This window comes from Rhinopithecus roxellana, chromosome 14 (assembly GCF_007565055.1).
Source record: "Rhinopithecus roxellana isolate Shanxi Qingling chromosome 14, ASM756505v1, whole genome shotgun sequence".
NCBI lineage: Eukaryota > Metazoa > Chordata > Mammalia > Primates > Cercopithecidae > Rhinopithecus > Rhinopithecus roxellana.
In genome coordinates this window covers 114829665-114851297 of record NC_044562.1, presented here as the reverse complement: position 1 = coordinate 114851297, position 21633 = coordinate 114829665, and the positions used below count along the sequence as shown (strand labels likewise).

General features: G+C 35.4%; 1 protein-coding gene across 3 annotated transcripts in view; it reads right to left on the bottom strand.

The window, feature by feature from the left end:
• MBD5 (methyl-CpG binding domain protein 5) overlaps window positions 1-21633 on the bottom strand; it is a 548850-nt gene that overhangs the window by 51800 nt on the left and 475417 nt on the right. For all 3 annotated transcript variants that reach the window (XM_030917008.1, XM_030917009.1, XM_010358052.2), the window contains one exon: window positions 3074-3741. In XM_030917008.1, coding sequence (XP_030772868.1) covers window positions 3074-3186 — 113 coding nt within the window. In that variant the 5' untranslated portion in view covers window positions 3187-3741. The remainder of the gene's footprint in view (window positions 1-3073; window positions 3742-21633) is intronic.

Below are 21633 nucleotides of genomic sequence, written 5' to 3'. Positions count from 1 at the left end.
GAGAGAGAGAGAGAGAAATTAAGCAGAGTTGACAAAAGATAGGAAACTTTTGAGGAAATAGGGTTTTAGGCAGCAGAAAGATGCCTTGCAGGTCTTTGGGCTAGTAATTGTGTAGGTGCTTCAATGTTACTAAGTTTCAGATCACAAAAGTCAGTAAGATATGTGAATACTCATCAATACAGACTAGGTATTAATTCAAATGACAAGAGATGTCTCTGATTTTTATTTACAATGGGAGTTATATTTTATGTGAGATGGACAATCTGCATTTTAGGACTATATTAATATGTCAATGTTTTAAATTAAATGCATATTATGCTTTGAAATTATATACTTTTCACTTGAGAATACCTTTCATTTATGACTATTTACCAAACCTTCACTTAAGCCCTCTGATCAAGTTCATCCAAAAACAATAATCTCCATTTCATATAAAAAACATTACAATACTGTACACAGATTATTCTATCTCTACAAAAACACAAGTAATATTTTTTTAAATCTATAAGTGAACCAGCTTTAAAATGCAATTCATATTTTATTTATGGACAGTTATGAAAGTAATTTCGGCATGTAGAAAATCTAAACAAAAAACCTCAACTTTGTCAAATTACTCATTTACTTAGGCTAATTTTTTTCAGGTGATATGCAGAGAATTCTCATTTTAGTGACGAGTTCAACCACAGCAGGGAAGGGCAAAAAGATATTTTTGCAGGTCTGGTGATTTCAATAAAATTAAATCAGGCCGAGCACAGTGGCTCACGCCTGTTACTCCAGCACTTTGGGAGGCTGAGGCAGGCGGATCCCTTGAGGTCAGGAATTTGAGACCAGGCTGGCCAACATGGTGAAAACCCATCTCTACTAAAAATACAAGCATTAGCCAGGCATGGTAGTGCGTGCTTGTAATTCCAGCTACTCGGGAGGCTGAGGCACGAGAAATGTTTGAACTCAGGAGGCGGAGGTTGTAGTGAGCCAAGATGCGCCACTACACTCCAGCCTGGGCGACAGTGTGAGACTTTGTCTCAAAAACAACAAGAAAAAAAGTGTAATATCTTGTTGATTTTTCATATGAAGCATTCATGAATTTGGTGAAAAGGAACTGCCCGACATTTTAACTTAGAAGAAAGTATATGGACTGAATCCTAGAGGAATTTAATTGTAAAATTAAACCTGAAGACAAGAATTCCTTAATTGTATTAAAGTACTCCAGACGCTTTAAAAACATTTCCTTTCAATAAGTCAGTTGGGTTCTTTCTTTCAGTTGTATCTGTTTAATTAATTTCTCAGAGTAATAATTAATGGAAAAAAATAGTTAAAAAACTTACAGCATAGATAAAGCTTAGAAGATTGGAAGTAGGTGGAAAATTTAATGTGTAGCCTCAATGCCACGCTGAGGCAGGAGCAGCTGGAGACTAACCTAAAAATTATGAACAAACTGCACATTGAGCAGGGAGCTATAGAAGGAGCTATACATGTTCAAGTAGTAATTTAGTTATATAAAAACAAATTAAATCTATACTGGTTAATTTATTTTGAGAGTGTTTTACCTAATCTAGGAAAGCTTGTTTCCAAAATAATTATCAGTATACAGATTTGAAGTTGGAGAACCCATACTAAAGTCTAGTCAGACTCGGAAAATCATGAACACGATAACCGACAGTTTCTTAGACTTTAACTTGGTTTTTGACTCCCAGACTTAATTTGGTTTTTTCTTGCAGAAATTGAAAAAGCTCGTTTATCTTTCATAGGAATAAAAATGAAGTGAAAAAATATTATCCAGATTTTAGAGTCTTTTGTTCTATGCTGAATATACATTTGCTCTTTACAAACTAGAACAAACATAAGTATAAACGTATAACACAGATAACTTGCTATATTATATTTATAACAACGTATTTCTGGTAGTTTGTTAACAGCACTGGCAATAGAAACTCTGAAGAAGTTATCTCATGTGTGCTTGTTCATCTTATCTACGATGGGATGAGCTTCATATTCTCTGCTTTCTTATCCCTTCACCCCAATAAATATGGATCACATCTTTAATATTATAGAAGTAAGATTTATGTGACAAAATGCTTTTAATTGGTAACTAGATTTACCTCAAGAAATGCCTTACATACAACAAGCAAACAAACTCAAGACAGAATCTGAACTGACTTTCTGAGTTATTATGCCATAAAATAGTCTGTGTTTACATAACCAAAAATATCTCATTTCTATAAATACATTCTTGCTGGACTGGCAAATTCTGTTGAAGCTGGGATATAAATAGTCACACCGAAAGTAATAGCATCCATTTAATAATGGAATGTGATACCTTTTAAACAGTTATAGTCTGTTTCTAAAAGTTTTTCATTACATCACAAAGAAAGATTTATGGTATCTTCTTTCATACACTTACAGAAAAACTATGAAGTAGGGAACTTAGATGTCAACTATTTAATAAGTAAGACTAAAACTTCTTTTTAACAGTTTAATCATTCCATTCAGCTTGTTCTACAAGAGATGTATAGCACTGACATTGAAAAGAGTAGGCATTTTATTTGTATGACTATTTACTTGTAAGATGCAGAGCCTTCTCCATGACTTTTTCACTTTTACTATTACATGCAAGGAAATAGATTAAAGACTATACAGAAAAAAAGAAACGTATTTTTCGTTAACAGAAGGCATTAAGAAGTCTAATAACTGAAGCTTTCTAGGGATAAAAACTCAATTTTATCAAAAAAGCCAGCTGACATACTCTGAAGGACAGAGTAATTCAAGTCAAGTGATATTTCAAGTATTTTACATTCTCCTGTGAATGTGGTAATGATGATGGCATGTTTCTTTTAGAAATCATCATATTTTTCTTTATTCTTGTTACAGAGATAAGCAGAACGACACCTTACATAAACAAGTAATGCACAAAAATTCTCTAGAAATCTAAGGTAATTAAAAACTCTCATATGTTTCTAGCACAAAGGTCACTTATTCACATTTATATGAGGAGCCATCAGTCACCATGTTTGGTTCTCTCCTTAGTCTTTGGAGTGCAACTTTGCAGGTACCACAGGTGATAATAAGAACTTACCTGACATAAAGCACTCCATTTTGATCCACACGACGCTGCCAACCCACAGGAACTTGTATAGCTGGAAGACCTCCTTCCTTGTCCCCTCCGTCACACTCTTTGCCTCCATTCATTTTCTGTGTCTGCTGGGGACTCTCCAAAGATATCAGCAATAAGATGATATCCTTATATTACAGAGCATGATGGCCTTCAAAAGTCGGCCAGTGCAGCACAGCTTTTCCAAGACTGTACAAAACTCATTGGGAAGCTTCAGCTCAGTTTGGAACCAAGTCCTTGAAATCTGCCATTGTGAAAAAAATCAGCTTCCCATTATAATCTACATTAAATAACCAATATTTAATTCCTAAGGATGGTCTACATGGGTAAAAATGAGTGCTTCTGACTAAGGAAAATCATAATTCACCAATGCTGGTACCTGTGTGAACGGGGGTGGGGAGTGTAAAGTTTTTAGTTCAACATTTGTCTTGAACCTTGATGTCGTACTAAAACAATCTCTATTGTTTAGAAACTGGTCTCATTTTTACAGTGTGAGTCGGTTAATATTTCCAGGTACCCGCCTTTATAGGCCACATTCTTTAAACTTTCTCTTTATCTTCCAATCTGAATCCAAGGTGTTGCAGGTTGGTTCATCTGATGTTTTCATGACTTCAAAATTCCAATAATGTAGCCTGAAACATATGTAAATATGTGAACTTGTATATTTAATGTTGAAAACTGAGACGCTTTACAATTTTAAAATAGAATAAACTACGAAGTGTGCCCAATGACGTTGATGTCCTTTGCTATCAAAATCATATGTCAAATTCAAGTTGTTTCCTTCTTCCAACTTAGTCCACTTACTCCAGTTAAACCAATTTACTTGCTCTTCAGCATATTCAACTGTCTAATTACTGGAGACAGACCCATAATTATGGCATTACATATACACGTACACTCAAACATACAAACATACACATAAGGCCTCCTTCTAACTTGACATAAAAATATATCCATCACTTCTTATGACCTGTAAACTACAGAGTTGTGTGTTAATCCAATCATATTTTAATAACTTCTTAATATTATATAACCCTTTGATTCAGTTTTCTTTTCTAATCATTATACAGTTTTAGTCTAGAGAAGAAAATGTTTATTTTTTTTTAAATAAAAAGTTAGAAGGAAATAAATTTATAGTACTTTTCCAAATATAAGAGGCGGTTTCCCTCCAATATTACTGAATATGAGTGGAATTTGCTTTATAGTCAAGAGTTTACAAAATTCCTTATATTATGGGGTGCTCTTTTAATTCCCTTATTCAGTTATGAGGTGCTATTTAAGGAGGAGATACTAGCTTGAAACTGCCATAATCAATGATAGTGTGGAATGCTTATAAAGGTTATCTTGATTGAGCTATTAAATAAAAAATCATGGCGAGTAAATTTTTAGAAGATTTAGTATCCAGTCCTGTGGAGAATGCAACTTCACAGTTGTATTATTTGTTTTTGTAAAGAAGCCTTTTTATGACCAATTTCATATACTGTATATAGTTACATTATGGGATTCATGAAACTACACTAAAGAATGGATGAAAAACAATTATCATAGTGTTGAATGAATGGGACTTGTGGTTTGTGATAAATATTTCAGTGGCAGCATTGTCCACAGATTCAAAAGGTACTGTATTTCAAACAATTTAAATGGAAGTGAAGATGATACACTCTGAAAAACTGTGTTAAATGACTTAAGATTCATATGAAAGTATTAAATTAAAATCATTTTAAAACATGTAAGTGAAAAAACTAATGTATTATTTTAGACAACATGCATTTCAAATACGCATGTACAACTTAATCAAGTAACAAATTAAGCACTGTAAAGAGACACATAACTACTTAACTACGTTCCTAAAAGTCTGTATATTTAATTGGCCCAAACCCTTGTTTTGGATTTCTCCTTAGGAAAGCAGGAGACCATCTTGTGGTAAAGGTCATCATATATTCAGGTATATTGATCTATAAAAGGCATCATATATTCAGGTATATTGATATATAAAAGGCATCATATATTCAGGTATATGCCTTCTTTGTAGCCTTGGCTCTGAGGCAGGTTAAGGGTGTTGTAATGAAGCATTTACTCACAACTGAAAGCAAGGAACTGTGGGTATGAATGTGGCAAACACTGGCAGGCAATGGGGAAAATACCAAAAATTTACTGGGAAAAATTTTGGAGTATAAAGAAAAGTACCAAGTAGTAGCAGTCCCAATAGAGTCTCAAGCTGGTAATTTGCATCACTGGCCCCAGTTCACTGTGCTATGCTTCTCACAGAAATGTCCTACCTGCAGGCATAACATCTTCCACTCACTATACCTTTGACCATGACTCCTGCTGTTCATGTCTGTGTTTATTCACATTTCATTCAACAGTTAGTGAGTAGCTACTATATGTGCTAGGTACTATGCTAGGTGCTGGGAGTACAAAGATGGTAAGTACTGTGGTCTGAATGTCTGTATTCCCCCAGAATCCACACATTGAAATCCTAACCCCCAAGGTGATGGTATTAGGAGATAGAGCCTTTGGGAGATGATTAGGTCATGGGGGCAGAGCCATCATGAATGGCATTAGGCCATAAAGAGCTCTCTTCCAACATGTGAGTTTACCGCGAAAAGACCATATGCACCAGAAAGTAGTCCCTTACCAGACACTGGATCTGCCAGTGCCTTAATCTTGCCAGCCTCCAGAATTATGATACAAAAGTTTATGTTGTTTATAAGCCATCTAGTTTACGGAGTTTTGTTATAGCAGCCTGAATTAAGACACCAAAATACTATTTATCCAAAGCCCAGTGTAATATTTGGCTCTAATGAGCTACTCAATGTGGAAGAACAGAAAGGAAAGAGGACGGGAGGGATGAGGATGGGTCAATCCCTGTTCACAAGGAGTTTGTGGCCTCATGGAATTTCTAGTGCTTGTGAAAGTGGTATGAACTTTGTGCCATCCTGGACCCCTAGTTTTGTCAAATAGCAACAGACTCTGATGACCAAACTTGTTTTTTTATAGTCCCTTTTCATGTCTGTTTTATTACCTTGCTTTTCCAAAGAAATCTCTTCAGTGGTCTCATCATTACACTGGGCCCATTCCCATTTTCCCTACTTTTCAGCTTTCTGTTTGATACCTTTTTTTTTCTTCCTGCCTCCTCTTAAATGTGGCTCTAACTTCCCTGAGACTGGCTGGCTCACTCCATTAAGTAATTTGTGGATCTGCCATCTAATAACATTGCAGTGATTGCTGCCAAATGCTTCCCTCACATTTCAGTAATCAAAAATACCAATATCTGATGGCTGGGTTTTGCTTAAACCAGCAGTTCTCTAACATGGTTCTGGACAAACATCATTATTGCCAGTAACACCGGGGAACTTGTCAAAAATGCAAATTCACAGGCCGAATCTCAGACTTAATGAATCAGAAACTCGTGGGACAATCTATTTTTTAGTAAACCCTCTAGGTTCTTGTTCTGATGTCTGTTTGAAGATTAATGCCTGATCAAGACTGACACCCTAATCCGTCTGCCTCTCTTCCCAAGAAAAGGCTGGTTTCACAGCTTTACATCTTGCAGGCAGCCAGCCCTCTAATTTCTTTTGTTCAGGGTTTGGGGATGGGGTATGGGAGGATCAGCCCTTTTTTGCTGCTACTTCAGCCTTCCAGAGGCAGCACAATTGTAAGGGTCTTAGGAAGCCCTCATAGCAAAAATCCAATATAGTTATCATTTATCTGTTAAGTGGCATTTTTTTTCTCAACATTCATCTTGTGAATTTGGAAAATACAGAGAAGTTTGAAGATGAATATAAATACTGATTTGTAATCTCACTGCTGAATAATAACCATGGAAAATACAAAAAAACTATAAAACTCTAATTAAAGAAATAGAAGAGGATACAAAAAAATGGAAAGCTATTCCATGCTCATAGATTAGAAGAATTAATATTGCTAAAATGACAATGCCACCCTAAGCAATCTACAGATTCAGTGCACTCTGTATCAAATACCAATGACATTCTTCAAAGAAACAAAAAAATCCTAAATGTCTGTGGAACCATTGATATGCTTTTTTTCAATCATTTGTTTTTAGAAAGTTTTAAAAGCTTACATAAAAAATGAGTTTAGTAAACAACAATGTCCACTACTCTAAATTTACAATGTAAACATTTTGTCATTTTTGCTTATTTTAAAAGATAAGATGAAAACATTACAGATGAAGTTAAATACTACCCCCACCCCCATGCCATTTTCCTTTTCAGCCCAATCCCCTCCCTTCCACCCCAGAAGCAACCAGTATTATGATTCTTGTCTGTATCCTTTCAGGTCATGTTTTAATATGTTTGTTTCCTATATGTATACATAAACAATATTTTACTGTTATATGTATTTTGAAATTTTATATAAATACTGGTATATGGTACATATAATTCTGTAACTTGCTTTTCTAAAATTCAACATGTTTTGAGAGCCATCTCTATTGAGGTATATAGATTTATCTCTGTTGCAGATACAGGATTCCAATTCATGAATTTTTAACCTCAAAATTGTATTCTATCACATGATTATACAACTATTCATCTATTGGTAAATAATCATATTAACGGATCTGCACATTTTCAACTTTACAGATACTGCCAAATTGTTCTCTGAAGCAGTACTGATTCCAAATATTTTCTATCTGTAAATGTGTGTCTTTTAAATATTGAATCATTACCACTTTTTTTTCTTCCTGGGCATTTTACTATGACATTAAACACTTTTCCAAAACATGATCTTTAATTGTTGGGTATAACTTTGTCATAAATGTATATATAATTTCTTTACTAATTTTCCTTTGGTGGACATAGATTTTTCTCCCAAATTTTCACAATGACAAATAAACCTGATAAAAATATTCCTGTACATATATCTATGCCCATCTTGATAACTCATTTACAATTATTTGATAACACAGAATTGCATAATTCTAGGGTTCTTACATTTCTTTAAGTGCTAGGAGGGTAGAACTAGGAAAGCATTTCAGGCCATGTTTCTTAAACTTTTGAAACTGAAGCATACCTTCTTTTGCTAAATATTAAAATCGATTCTACTTGCTTTCATAATTCTGATAACTTCACCTTCTACATAGACTCATCCAAGATGTAGTCAGGCTTTACTTTTATAATTTTATAATTATAATATTATGAAAACTAAAGCTTCTCCTGCTTTCCAAATTTAACACTTTAATATTACTGTGCTTTTAGAAGTACCTATTTCACAGCATCTTGCCTCACCTCTCCAAAGACCCACCTTGCTTATATGGTTTCATTTAAGCCCAATAAGCATAGGTCAAAACATAAAAGATTTTGTGATATGAAGTTACCTCCATCTTACTAAGACTCAGGATCCACAATAGGTCTTATACTTAGGACTTAATTTATATTTATTTCACAAACAGTTCTGTAGCAATAATAACGAGATGCAAAATTGTGTGCGTGTGTGTGTGTGTGCATGTGTGTATGTTCTGAGGGACATACCTGCCATGATTCCACCAATGTTTTCAGTTTCCTGATTCCTTTAAATATGCAAATTAATCTCTGGAAATGGCTTTTGGTGGATTGAATTTTAGCAACTGGATTTTCTTCTTTACATTGGCTTCTTCTAACCATTCAGCATTCAAATTAGACAATATCTCCTCAAAAAGACCGTAATGTAAACTCTAGGGGTACTCTCTCACACTTTGTTAATTCACTGATACTTTTATTATCTGATGATGATGATTATTGCTTATCATTTGTGTGTTTATTGACTAGCTCTCCCCATTGGAATGTAAACAGTCTAACAGCAGGACCTTGTCATATTCCCAGTTCCTGGTATAATCCCTAGCATACAGTAGGTGCTTAAATACTTCCGAAAGACTGTGCATATTCTAATTAGTCAATATAATTTCACATTCTGATTTTTTACCATGTAGGCTTATAAAATTTTAGCAACACATGTGTCTGAAATGAAAGAGGTTTTTAAAAGAAGCCAATGACTATGCATGTTGATAAAACAGCAAAAGAGCCTTTTGCTCTAGATTTTTCCCTGATGATCTCACAATCTCTGATGATTTCTGTGTTGAAAAAGTGTGATAGGGCATCTAAGAAAATTAATATGCTAATTTTAAATTTTATTTATAAAGTTAATCACAGTTTTATTTACTAAGTGGTTTACAGACACATTTTAATTGGATTAATAAAGGAACCCCTAAAATAAATAAATGCAGCAAAATAAAAATTAAACTTATGTTAAAACAGGATGCTAATTAATGGAACAGACTTTTTTTTTTTTTTTTTCTCATTTTGCTTTACTCACATTATTGTTAACCTAAGAATAAACTCACTACTTTATGAAGTGTTGAATGGGTATTTTATTTTACTTTAATTTTTTGGAGACAAGGTCTCGCTCTGTTGCCCAGGCTGCAGGGCAATTGCACAATTATGGCTCACTGCAGCTTTGACTTCCTGGGCTCAAGCTATCCTCCTCCCTCAGCCTCCTGTATAGGTGGGATCACAGGCGCCCAAACCAGGCCTGGCTAATTTTTTGATTTTTTTCGTGGAGATGGGAGTCTCCTTTTGTTGCCCAGGCTGGTCTTGAACTCCTGAGCTCAAATGATCCTCTTGCCTTGGCCTTCCAAAGTGCTAAGATTACAAGCGCGAGCCACTGTGCTTGGCTTAAATGTGCATTTTTTTTTTTTTTTTGAGACGGAGTCTCACTCTGTCGCCCAGGCTGGAGGGCAGTGGCACAATCTTGGCTCACTGCAAGCTCTGACTCCCGGGTTCACATCATTCTCCTGCCTCAGCCTCCCGAGTAGCTGGGACTACAGGTGCCCGCCACCACGCCCAGGTAATTTTTTGTATTTTTAGTAGAGACGGGGTTTCACCGTGTTAGCCAGGATCTCCTGACCTCGTGATCCACCCGCCTCAGCCTCCCAAAGTGCTGAGATGAGCCACCGCACCCGGCCAAATGTGAATTTCTGAAGTTATACTCAAAACAACATGAAGTGACACCATGAAAATAAGTAAATAGCTATTCTTCATAAACCTTGCTGAATAACATCAAATGCCAAATTCTTCTGATTAAATGATTAATGATAAAAATAATGAATTGGTTTTTGAGTCATGTGATATTATGAGTAAATTCTATTTAAAATATTTATAATGACATCACATGTTGATCTTGTGCTTAGTGGATGGGACTACTGGGAGACACAGCGGGACAGAATTAGCACCCAATTAATTATTGATTTATCAAGATGAGACTATGTACATTAGGTAAAACATAGATATTTGATATATTTAAATCATGGCTTATACTTTTAATACTATGATTATAAATTTAGCTCATGAAATATTTAAAGGTAATTAAGAAGTCCACTCTATTCCTATATTTGCAAGAGTGAACACCTCATCTTCTCCAATTGAGAGCAAGTCCTACATAAAACCTGCCTTTATATTTATATTCCAAAACAATATATACATGTAACAACAGATATGATTGGATTAAAAATAATAACATTACTATTTTGGAGAGGGAAGTCTGAGTGGCTACAACATAATTATCATTTTATTGGATAATAAATGAACATATTCATAATCTTTCCATCGTTAGTGGCTGAATTATGCTTGTTAGAGTAACCCTAAATGACATTTCCCCGTTCTAATTATCTTTCACCATCATGTCAATTATTCAAACAGTTCCTTCACAGTACCTAGTCAATCCCTCAGTCAACCTTCCCCATCTGTTTCACCTTTCACCTATTTATTGAAGACATGCATTTTTATTTATGAGCACACTTATCTTGCAGTTACATCTTTTTCATATTTTTAAACTGTGCAATAGATTAGCCCCATTTTCAGCCTAGTTATTTTTTCATTGCTTATCTTCACTGTGCAGTCACTTCTTCCAAAATATACCTCTCAGATACATCCTCTGTAAGTGACCCAATACCTCTGCCAGGCTCCACTTATTCACTCAATCTACCCCTAGCACATTTACATTTGTTTTATATAGTTGTACAAGGATACCCTAGAAAGGCAAATCTCTCTTGCCCCTGCCACTCACTAGAGAGAAATTCTCTAGCTTCAGATGTCCTTGACCATTCAGTGCAGAAAAGTGTAGAAGTTCACAACCTGAGATGAGGGATCATAATAATGTAGGAAAGTTATATTTTTCATCAGCTCTTAAGGTACAGAGACAGGCTCCTGAGAGTGAGGCCAGTCCTCAGAGTCAAGGTAGCAGGCATGCTTGCCTGTGCCCATCTTTGGTCAATAAGATTATTTATACCAGGCCATATTTTGCTACGAAAATTCAGGAACTTGTACACTCTAGTCACATAGAAGTCTTCATTGAACCAAATGCTAAGTGTGGTAGGTTGCCACAAAATTGCAGTTCCTTCCATCAGGAAATGAATTTATCACTCCATATGTTGAATCTTGGCAGGCCTTGTGATTTGCTTTGACCAGTGGAATCTGATGCATATGATACTGTTCAAGTTTTGCACCTAAAACTCAAAAGGCCTTATAACTTTTGCTCTTGTTTCTTGAAATGCCATCATCATGTGAACAATCTGAGCTAGCCCCATCGAGGATGAGAGATCACGTGAAGAGAGAAGTCTAGCTGTCCAGCTAGTCCAGCTGAGGCCCTAGACTTGTAAGTAAATATAGCCAGCACCATGTGGAACAGGGATGAGCTGCTAGAGCTGGGCCCAGTCTTAACTGCCAACTCACAGAATGAAAAATATTATTTCAAATAGCCAAAAACTATACTAAAAACAATTAAAAAGACCAAAATAGGGCTTAACTTAAACCAATCATGGTACGTAGCCTTAATGGTTAAGAGCAGAAGCTAGAAGCTGACTGGGTTTGAACCTTGGCTCTACCCTTTATTAACTTGTGACCTTGAACAAGTTTTAAAATTTCTTATAAAATGGGGATTATAGCCATATAGGATTGTTCTGGGAAAAAAGTAAGTTAATGTAGATGTGCCTAGCACATAGTAGTATCCAAATTGTTATTAGTCATATATAGCTATGAAAGTCATATTACAGACATTTTAATAGCACTGGGAAAAAGACCATGATTTTGTCAGGTGAAAAAACATACTATAAAATTATACATATAATTATCATCTTAATTGACAAAATGCTACTATTTATATAGACATAGGAATAGAACACCACTATACTCTATATGTTCTCTGGTAGTGGATAAACATACTTTCTCATTGCCTTTCTGGATTTTCAAATTTTTCTATAATAAACATATATTAGCTCTGTAATCAGGAAAAATACTATCTTCAAAAAATTAAGTGTTATATCTGTAGAAGAGCTAATTAATGTTTCCCTAATCCTTAGAAGTATTAAGAAAGCTTTTTATTGGAAAGCTTCATGCCCAGTAATATGCTATTATTTCTCTTTCTGTTTTATTCAAAAGGAGAAAAAGATATGGAGAGTCGGAAAGAATACTGCATTAACCTATTATGATCTACATACTGCAAGTAAAAATTAAGGCTGTCCTTTAGATTGGTTCTAAAATGCCTCCGGGTGTCATGCTCACTTTTCTACTTGGAATATTGTCTCCCATCTCACCCTCTTGTTCTTCACTGAATAGTGCCCATTTATCTCAGTTTAAATGTCACTTTCTCAGAGAAGTCTTCCCTCGTCTCCCTAATCTTTACTTAACTTTCCCAGTCTTTAAACTAGGTTCCCCTTGTAATTCTCCCATATAATATATAGTTCTTTTGCTTCACAGAAGTTATTACAAACAACTGAGCTTTCTCTTCGCCCTTGACATCCTACAATATTGCAAAAGAAAAAGCAGTTGAGACAAAGAAGTTCAGGTTAAAGTTTCACTTTGTGCCTTTGAAAATATATAATGAGATGGGAAGTGAAGGTCTGTATGCATATGTGGAAAATACTTACTATGAAACGCTTCCTTTCATTAAAGCCAAAAAGTGAACAATTACCAGATCTCAAATACATATCTTTAAAAAAAATTTATTTTTTATATTTTCTGCAAATCCACCTAGGAATGTACCTAGGAAATGTAGGGAATTGTTTTAAAGAATAGTAACAAGTTATACCAGAACATCTATGAACAAAATGATAAACTCACTATAATTCTGAAGGAAAAATTATTTATGATTTATTCCTGTATGTTAGCTGTCAGCACAGTGGTTATTTTTTGCTTTTCTGTAATATGGTGATTTCTCATAAGGAATACCGATAAAAAAACTTGGCTGCATTTACATAATCTATTTAAGAGTACACCAACAAGGTTTGGGGGGTAATTTTCACATCTTATCTGTGCATTACTAGTATTTTGTCTACTCAGGATGCAGCTTAATATATGAATGTCAAATCTTTGCTGAAAAATTATGTATATCAATTTTGTTTATTCCCAAACCTGTATGATGAGAATGCAATAATGTAAATTATGTCTATTTGAGGGTTTGCAATACACCAAATGGTGTATTCATATATACACTAATATTTATATACACTTTTACTATAAAAATATTTAGTACTCTTCAATTCATTTAGCAGTGGCTGCCAAGTTCCTACTTGGATTAATCAATACCAAACAGAGGTAAAGTAATTTATACTTTATATAAAGTATATAAATAAACATAAATAAATCAATACCAAACAGAGGTAAAGTAATACCCTACTAGTCCTCTAGTGACCTTGAAAATCAGGTTACTCAAAGGAAAAATAAGACAACTCCTCACCCACTGAAGAAACATACCCAAAGACACTGTGTCTGAATATGTATCTAGGAACACCCAAGTCCAATAAGTCTCTCCAGCAAATATTATTAAATGTTCAAGATAACTACAGTCTAGTAAAGTATCTGGTAAGGTCTTTCAATAAACAAGAGAAGGAAGATTATTTCTGTTCAGATTTTAGAAAAGGGAGCCCAAAGAGCATATAATCTCTAAGTCCCATGAAATAAGTGATCTTTTATTGTGTTTATGTAGCTCACATATCAGGAATGAAACAACTAGTAAAACCTATGGATGTTTAATGGCCTCATATGAAGAGTATCTCAAGGAGACTCCATTCAGTACTTGACTGACTGTTCATTGGAATGATGAGGATAGCAGAGAAAATGTAGCGGCCACAGAAAACTTATGCACAAAGTACGCAGGTTGGAGAGGGAGGGAGTTTCCATATAACCAAATGAGGCATAGAGTGTTTTAGAGGATGCTCTGAAAAAAGCAAACAGTGTAAAAGTCTCTAATTTAACAAACAGACAAGCAAAATATAAGAGCAGCCATACACAGGAGGACTCTGGGTCAAACCCCACCTACAGAAGTGTTTGGCTTGCACATGGTTTAAGAATAATAATATAAGTAAATTAATTGACAATATTTAAATCAAAAGATTTCACATAACAATTCTATTTCCTGCTTTACCTGAGAAACTGGACAATATGGTAACACTAGGCCAACATTCCTGCCTTACAACAATTATCTGGAACGGAGCAGTGGCTGCTCCTCCAGAAACAACTTGGCTCTCCAGTTCACTGCAATAGCTTCCTGCTTCATTCCCATCAGGCCGGCCTCTATAGGCATTTGGGTTTCCAACTTCTGGAATAGAAAGTACCTTGAGATAAGGCTGAAGGTTTCACTATAGCCCTTAACAAGAGGTACAACTTATTTTGCTAAATAGCCATTTATCCTACATTTCATAGTTTCTTCAAAAGGGTAAATGATGAATTCTTAGTAGATCATTATGCACTACCAATGTGTGTAGGAGGGCCAGTAAGCCAGCTAAAACCATAAGCACATAGGTAACTTTCCTAAGGAAATTGAGACTGTGGTGATTATTGACTTAGAGGAAGTAAAGGGTACAGAGAACCATCCAATTTCAATCCTCTACTTTCCTTCCTTCTCTTCCCTCCCTCCCTCCCTCCCTCCCTCCCTCCCCCCCTTCCTTCCTTCCTTCCTTCCTTCCTTCCTTCCTTCCTTCCTTCCTTCCTTCCTTCCTTCCTTCCTTCCTTCCTTCCTTCCTTCCATTCTTTCTCTTTCTTTCTTTCCACCATCATTGGCAATATCACATTATCATTATCTCAGGAACTCATCTTGGGAATCAAATAGTTATGGAATCGAATTGTACAATTACTTACTTTAGGATATATAAAACGCCACTGAATTTTTTCTGGATTAAAAAATTGTTTTCTTTTAGCAAATAAAAAAATTCATCAAGTCTTTCAAAGGTATACTTGAGACCTTACAACCTGTTTACTTTCTCTTAGTCATCAGGAAGATATTACTATATTCTGTGTGACAAGGCTCTTCCTCAGCCTGGGTAAAATAATCCTTGGAACAGTCTAACTTATTTTGCTCTATTTCCATGGCCACCACTGGATAACCTTCTGATTATTTGATGGATTTCATAGGTGCTCTGATATAATTAAGTTACTTACTCGGATAGCAAGCTCAAGTATTTCAGTCACACACACACACACACACACACACACACACACACACACACACACACAAATAAATAAATACATTAAATACATACATACGTACATACATAGGTAATCTGGTATATAAATTAATTTCTTGTAAATATTGATGGTCTGTGTTAGATCCCACAGGCCAGGCTCATCACTCTTGAGAACAAGAACAAAATCAAGTTTTTAATCCAGAAGAGCTACCCTGGACCATAGTTACTCCATAGGGTACTCCCACCATTGAGGTCTTCCCTTCATATCCAGACTATTGTTGTGCTTGTTTGTTTGTTTTTGGATACCACCTTCCTCTAACTACATCATTACTAGAAAAACTAGGGAATGATTTTGAACCAGAGCAGGACAGGGGAAGTGTAGGACAGGGTGTGGCAACATGCTTGGGTGGTGCTGTTTCTCAGAAAGCAGCCAAGAGAGACAAAGGAGCAACCAGGGATATGGAAACAAGGTCAACTGGCATTTCTATTATATAATCCTGATATAATAAATGCCTCCAGGCATTATAATTAATGTTGCAAGTATTGGACATCAACTCTATGTGAGGCACTGTGATGGATGCTGGTAATCCAAACATGAAGAGAACGTAGTCCTCACCTTAAGGAGATTACTGTCTGGGGAGCGGAGGGGTGGGGAGTGGGGCAGGACACTGAATGATAGTTGTTATGATAGGGCTAAATATGGCGTGCTAATTAAGCTCAAAGAGAGAGTTAATCTAGTTTTCAAGAATTGGTATGTGTGGGCAGGAGACATCTAGGGCTGCATGGAGCTTAGATGGGCAAAGAAAAGGTTAGTAGGAGACCTGAAACTTCACCTAATCTTTGCAAGTGATCTCATTTCTGGAAGATTAATACTGAAGATTTTATATTTCTGTCTGTTAATAACATTTCTAATATCGTATTCATTTTTAGCTGGTAAACAAACAAAGAAGTCTCATTTTGTCAGACTTTTTAACCTTGAGATGTGGTAAGTGATGAAGCAGTAATAAATATTTTCCAAAGGAAGATGTGGGTCCCTGCCTGATGCCTGAAATAGAAAATGATGACCAGACATTTAGATAAGCAAATGCTGTTTTTTTTGACAAAGTATTATGAAAGAATGATGATTTGCTTCAATAAGAAAGGAATATTAGATGTGAGTGCATCTGCTTCAGAAGACAAAAGGAGCAACACATGGGTGAGAAAGTATTAGCCTTAGATAAAGTAGTTTAAAACCACTGAAAAGTGCATCCTTTAATAAAAGAAGTCTATAACTTATGAGAAGAAGATGACTATGGTGCTAAAGTTATTTTAGCCAAATGAATAAATAATATTTCCATTTATCTTATCCACTTCCAGGAACTGCACTGAACACTTTATATATATACAAATTAGCTCATTTAATCCTTTAAATTTGTTTTTAATTTTTGTGGGTACACAGTAGGTATATATATGTATGAGTTACATGAGATATTTTCATATAGGCATGCAATACATAATAATCACATTAGGATAAGTGGGGTATTCATCATGTCAAGCATTTATCCTTTGTGTTACGAACAATCCAATTATACTCTTTCAGTTATTTTAAAATGTACAATTAAATTATGTTTGACAATAGTCACCCTGTTGTGCTAGCAAATACTCTTGTCTTATTCATTCTTTCTATTTTTTGTACTCATTAGCCATCCCCACTTCTCCCCCAAAACCCCCACTACCCTTCCCAGCCTCTGGTAACCATCCTTCTACTTTCTATTTCTATGAGTTCAATTATTTTAGTTTTTAGCTCCCACAAATAAGCGAGAACATATGAAGTTTGTCTTTGTGCACTTGGCTTATTTCATTTCACATAATGACCTCCAATTCCAACCATGCTGTTTCAAATGATAGGATCTCATTCTTCTTTTGGCTGAATAGTACTCCATTGTGTATATACTACATTTTCTTTATCCATTCATCTGTTGATGGATACATAGGTTGCTTCCAAATCTTGGCTATTGTGAATGGTGCTGCAATACACATGAGAGTGCAGATATCTGATACAGATTTCCATTCTTTTGGGTATCTACCTAGGAGTGGGACTGCTGGATCGTATGGTAGCTCCATTTTTAGTTTTTTGAGGAACCTCCAAACTGTTCTCTCTATACCTTCCCAATTTACATTTCCACCAACAATGTACAAAGGTTCCCTTTTCTCCACATCATCATCAGCATTCATTGCCTGATTTTTGGATAAAAGCCATTTTAACTGGGGTGAGATGGTATCTCACTGTAGTTTTGTTTGCATTTCTCTGATGATCAGTGATGTTGAGCACCTTTTCATATGCCTGTTTGCCATTTATATGACTTCTTTTGAGAAATGTCTGTTCAGATCTTTTGTCCATTATTAAATCAGATTATTAGATTTTTTTCCTATAGAGCTGTTTGAGCTCTTTGTATATTCTGGTTATTGATCCCTGTCAGATAGGTTGTAAATATTTTCTCCCATTCCGTGGGTTGTCTCTTCACTTTGTTGATTGTTTTCTTGGTTGTATAGAAGCTTTTCAACTTGATGTGGTCCTGTTTGTCCATTTTTGCTTTTGTTGCCTGTGCTTGTATTACTCAAGAAATTTTTGCCCACTCCAATGTCCTGGAGAGTTTCTCCAACGTTTTCTTGTAGTAGTTTCATCGTTTGAGGTCTTAGATATCTGAGTTTTTGATCTGTTTTGATTTGATTTTTGTATATTGCAAGAGATAGGGGTCTAGTTTCAATCTTTTATATATGGATATCCAAGCTCATTTAATCCTTATCGCAATTGTATAAGGCGATGCTTTTATTTTTTCTGTTCTAGAGTTGTGGAAATGGGATGAGAAATTACATAAATTTACTATCTTTCTTTCTCTGGTAATTATCATTTTTTCTACTTTAATTTCTCCTTAGTATTTATTACTATCTAACATAGTCTATTTTTTTTTTACAATTTATCTTATTATTGTCTGTCTCCTCTGCCAAGAATGTAAGCTCTGTGAGCACATGGGATATAGCAGTCATCATAGCAGACAAAAATCCTGCTAATTTTTGTTTTGGGTTCACTAGTTCCTTGAAGGTTGGCTTTGTATCACTTCTTCCCCCATAGCACAAAGTACAGGCCTTGCACGTACTGGAACCAAAAATATTTGCCGAGTGAATGATGAACACTATTAATTAGTAGGCATATACCAAGCCCTCAGCACTGAACTAGTCACCGTAAGATAAGGAAGTACAAAATACAGTCTCTGATTTAAAATAACACTTAGGAATACAGCTAGGGATGAAGGATGAAACAGAAAGAAACATGAGGAATACCAAGGGCATAAAAGTCCTCACATGTCATTAATTCCATTCTCAGTCATCTAACAATGTCTAAAAATGCCTACTCACAGCTCCTCCCAAGATACCACTGTATTCTGTTGCGCTAAACTTTCTTGTAAATGCCTGAACAATGTGTTTACAACTGTGAGCCTTCGCACATGTTGCTCTCTGGGCATAGAAAAACTTCCCCCCATTTTCTTTAAAGTAACCTTTTATTATCCTGCCTAGAGTTACCTGCTTATTCCTCTTTCATCCTACATGTGTTACATGTACGTTACAGCACTTGCCAAACTCTGTTTTAATATACACACATTACTTGTCTTATTTACCTTTGTGTTCCTGGTTTCCAAACAAATTGTCAGGTACATAGTATGCAAACAATGTGCTTCAAGTTTAATTACTCATTTTTCTCTCCTTTCAAAATACTAAAAAACTTTCTTTTTTACTCTCCTAAAATAGAACCATAGATAGAAAAGTTCTTCTTAATAATATATTAAAATCACCCAGTGGTAAATACATACACACAGATAGATGCTAACTGCAGGTATATATTCAATCAAAACTGAGTGGAGGCTGAATCTACTTTTCTTATTTTATTTTCAGCACAATTCCACCTTCAGGGGATATCACCAGTGCCTAGAAGAGTGCCTGGCACACAGAAAATGACTTGTTGAATAAATAAATGAATGCTTGCATAAAAACCATGTCATTAAATGCTAAACAGCATTTCATAAACTAGATGTATTATAGGAACACAGAAATAAAGTAACAAATCAGAAAAACAGTGAACTAAGTAGAAAGTTTGGTATCTGCCATTTTCTAGTTTTATAGCTTTGAGCAAGAAACATTTAAACTGATCTTTAACTTCTTAATTTGTAAAAATAATAGATTAGACTAGTTTTCAAATTATTTTACCAGTAGTCCCCATTGTTGAATGAAATGTAAATGGAACCGCCATTAAATAAAACAGAAAAGATTCATTAGTAAAAATTCATAAGATCAAGTTATGATACTACTTATTTAAATTCATTATTAAGAATGGGCCAGATGCGGTGGCTCACTCCTGTAATCCCAGCACTTTGGGATGCCAAGGTGGGAGGACTGCTTGAGGCCAGAAGCTTGAGACCAGCCTGGGCAACATAGCAGAACCCTGTCTCTACAAAAAATTGTTACATATTAGTTGGGCATGGTGGTGCATGCCTGTAGTCCCAGCTACCTGGGAGACTGAGGCAGGAGGACTGCTTGAGGTCAGGAGTTTGAGGCTGCAATAAACTATGATTACGCCACTGCACTTCAGTTTGGGCAACAGGGCTAAAGTGCATCTCTTAAAAAAAAAAAAAAAAGAATGAACATAGGTGACAACTGCAATTTTAAATTATCCTCATCAGCAATGTCATTTTCTGTATTTTGTTTTGGTTTTACAATGTTGATACAATTCTGATGACCACAAATACGCTATTACAAATGGTAACAGTTATTAAAAAAATAATTTAGCAATATTAAGATTTCTGCAATTAAAATGGTCCAGCGGCTTGAATGAGGAGTATAGAAAATTTTGTTTTCAAAACTGAGGGACTATAATCATTATTCATATTTCTGGTCACAAATATAAAAAATAGACAAGAACCACCCAAAACTTAAGCAAGAAAATTTTCTTTAATATAGTATTATCATATTAACTTATCATTGCAAACTACTTTAAAGTGCCAAAGTACACATGGCAGAAAGATACCCCTACTTCTGTTTGTACTAAATGTGCCATCCTAGTGCCAATCATAACCTCGAAAGACACAATCCTGAACACCCTAATCCTGAATGCTGAAATCCCAGAAGATCAAAATCCTTAAAGTCTAAAATCTTGAAAATCAGAATCCCAAAAACTTTAAACTTCAAATGCTGAAATCCTGAAAGCCAAATTTTGAGGAAGGCATTAGTGATTTTTACTTGTACACGAGACAGTTGGATCATGTTAGGTGGAACGATTACTTTGTTCTTGTCTTTATTTGTAAATTAAGTGTGGTTTAAGGGGATGTGTTTGGATGTCAGGTTGATAAGAGGTGGACTGGTGGGCTTAAGTTTAGGTGTTCACTGGACTAGGTTAAGTAATACCTAGTAAAACATTATTTTTAGTGTATCTGTGATGGTATTTCCAGGAGTGTGAGTCTGAGTGAACTAGCTGGGAAAGTTCTTCTCTCAATGTTGGCAGGCACCATCCAATCTGATGGGGGCCTAGAGAGAAGTAATACAGAAGGCAAACTGGTCTCTTTGAGAACTTGGACACACATTTCTTTTGCTGCTTTGGACATGAGAACTACAGGTTGCTGGGCTTTGGACTCCAGGACTTACACCAGTGGCATCCCAAGGTCTCCAGCTTGCAGACGGCCTGCAATGGGACTTTTCAGCCATCATAATAGCATGAGCCAAGTCCCCTAATAAATCTCCCCTCATATATCTATATACATATTCTCTTGGTTCTCTCTCTCTGGTCAACTCTGTCTAATATAGATTTGGTATCAAGAAGCCAAATATCCTTCCTTTTTACTGTATTCCTCACAACACTATGGAAGAGATATGTGAAATTGTTCTGTTGCAAAAGAGCTGTGATCAGGTAAGTGTACAAGGCTGCTTAATAATGACAGATGCACAGTTTTTAAACTAAATTTAAAGTTTTTAAACTAAATAGTTTTTAAAGCTAATTATTATTGGTGTGTGAAAGCAGAAAATTGCTTAATTGAAATGT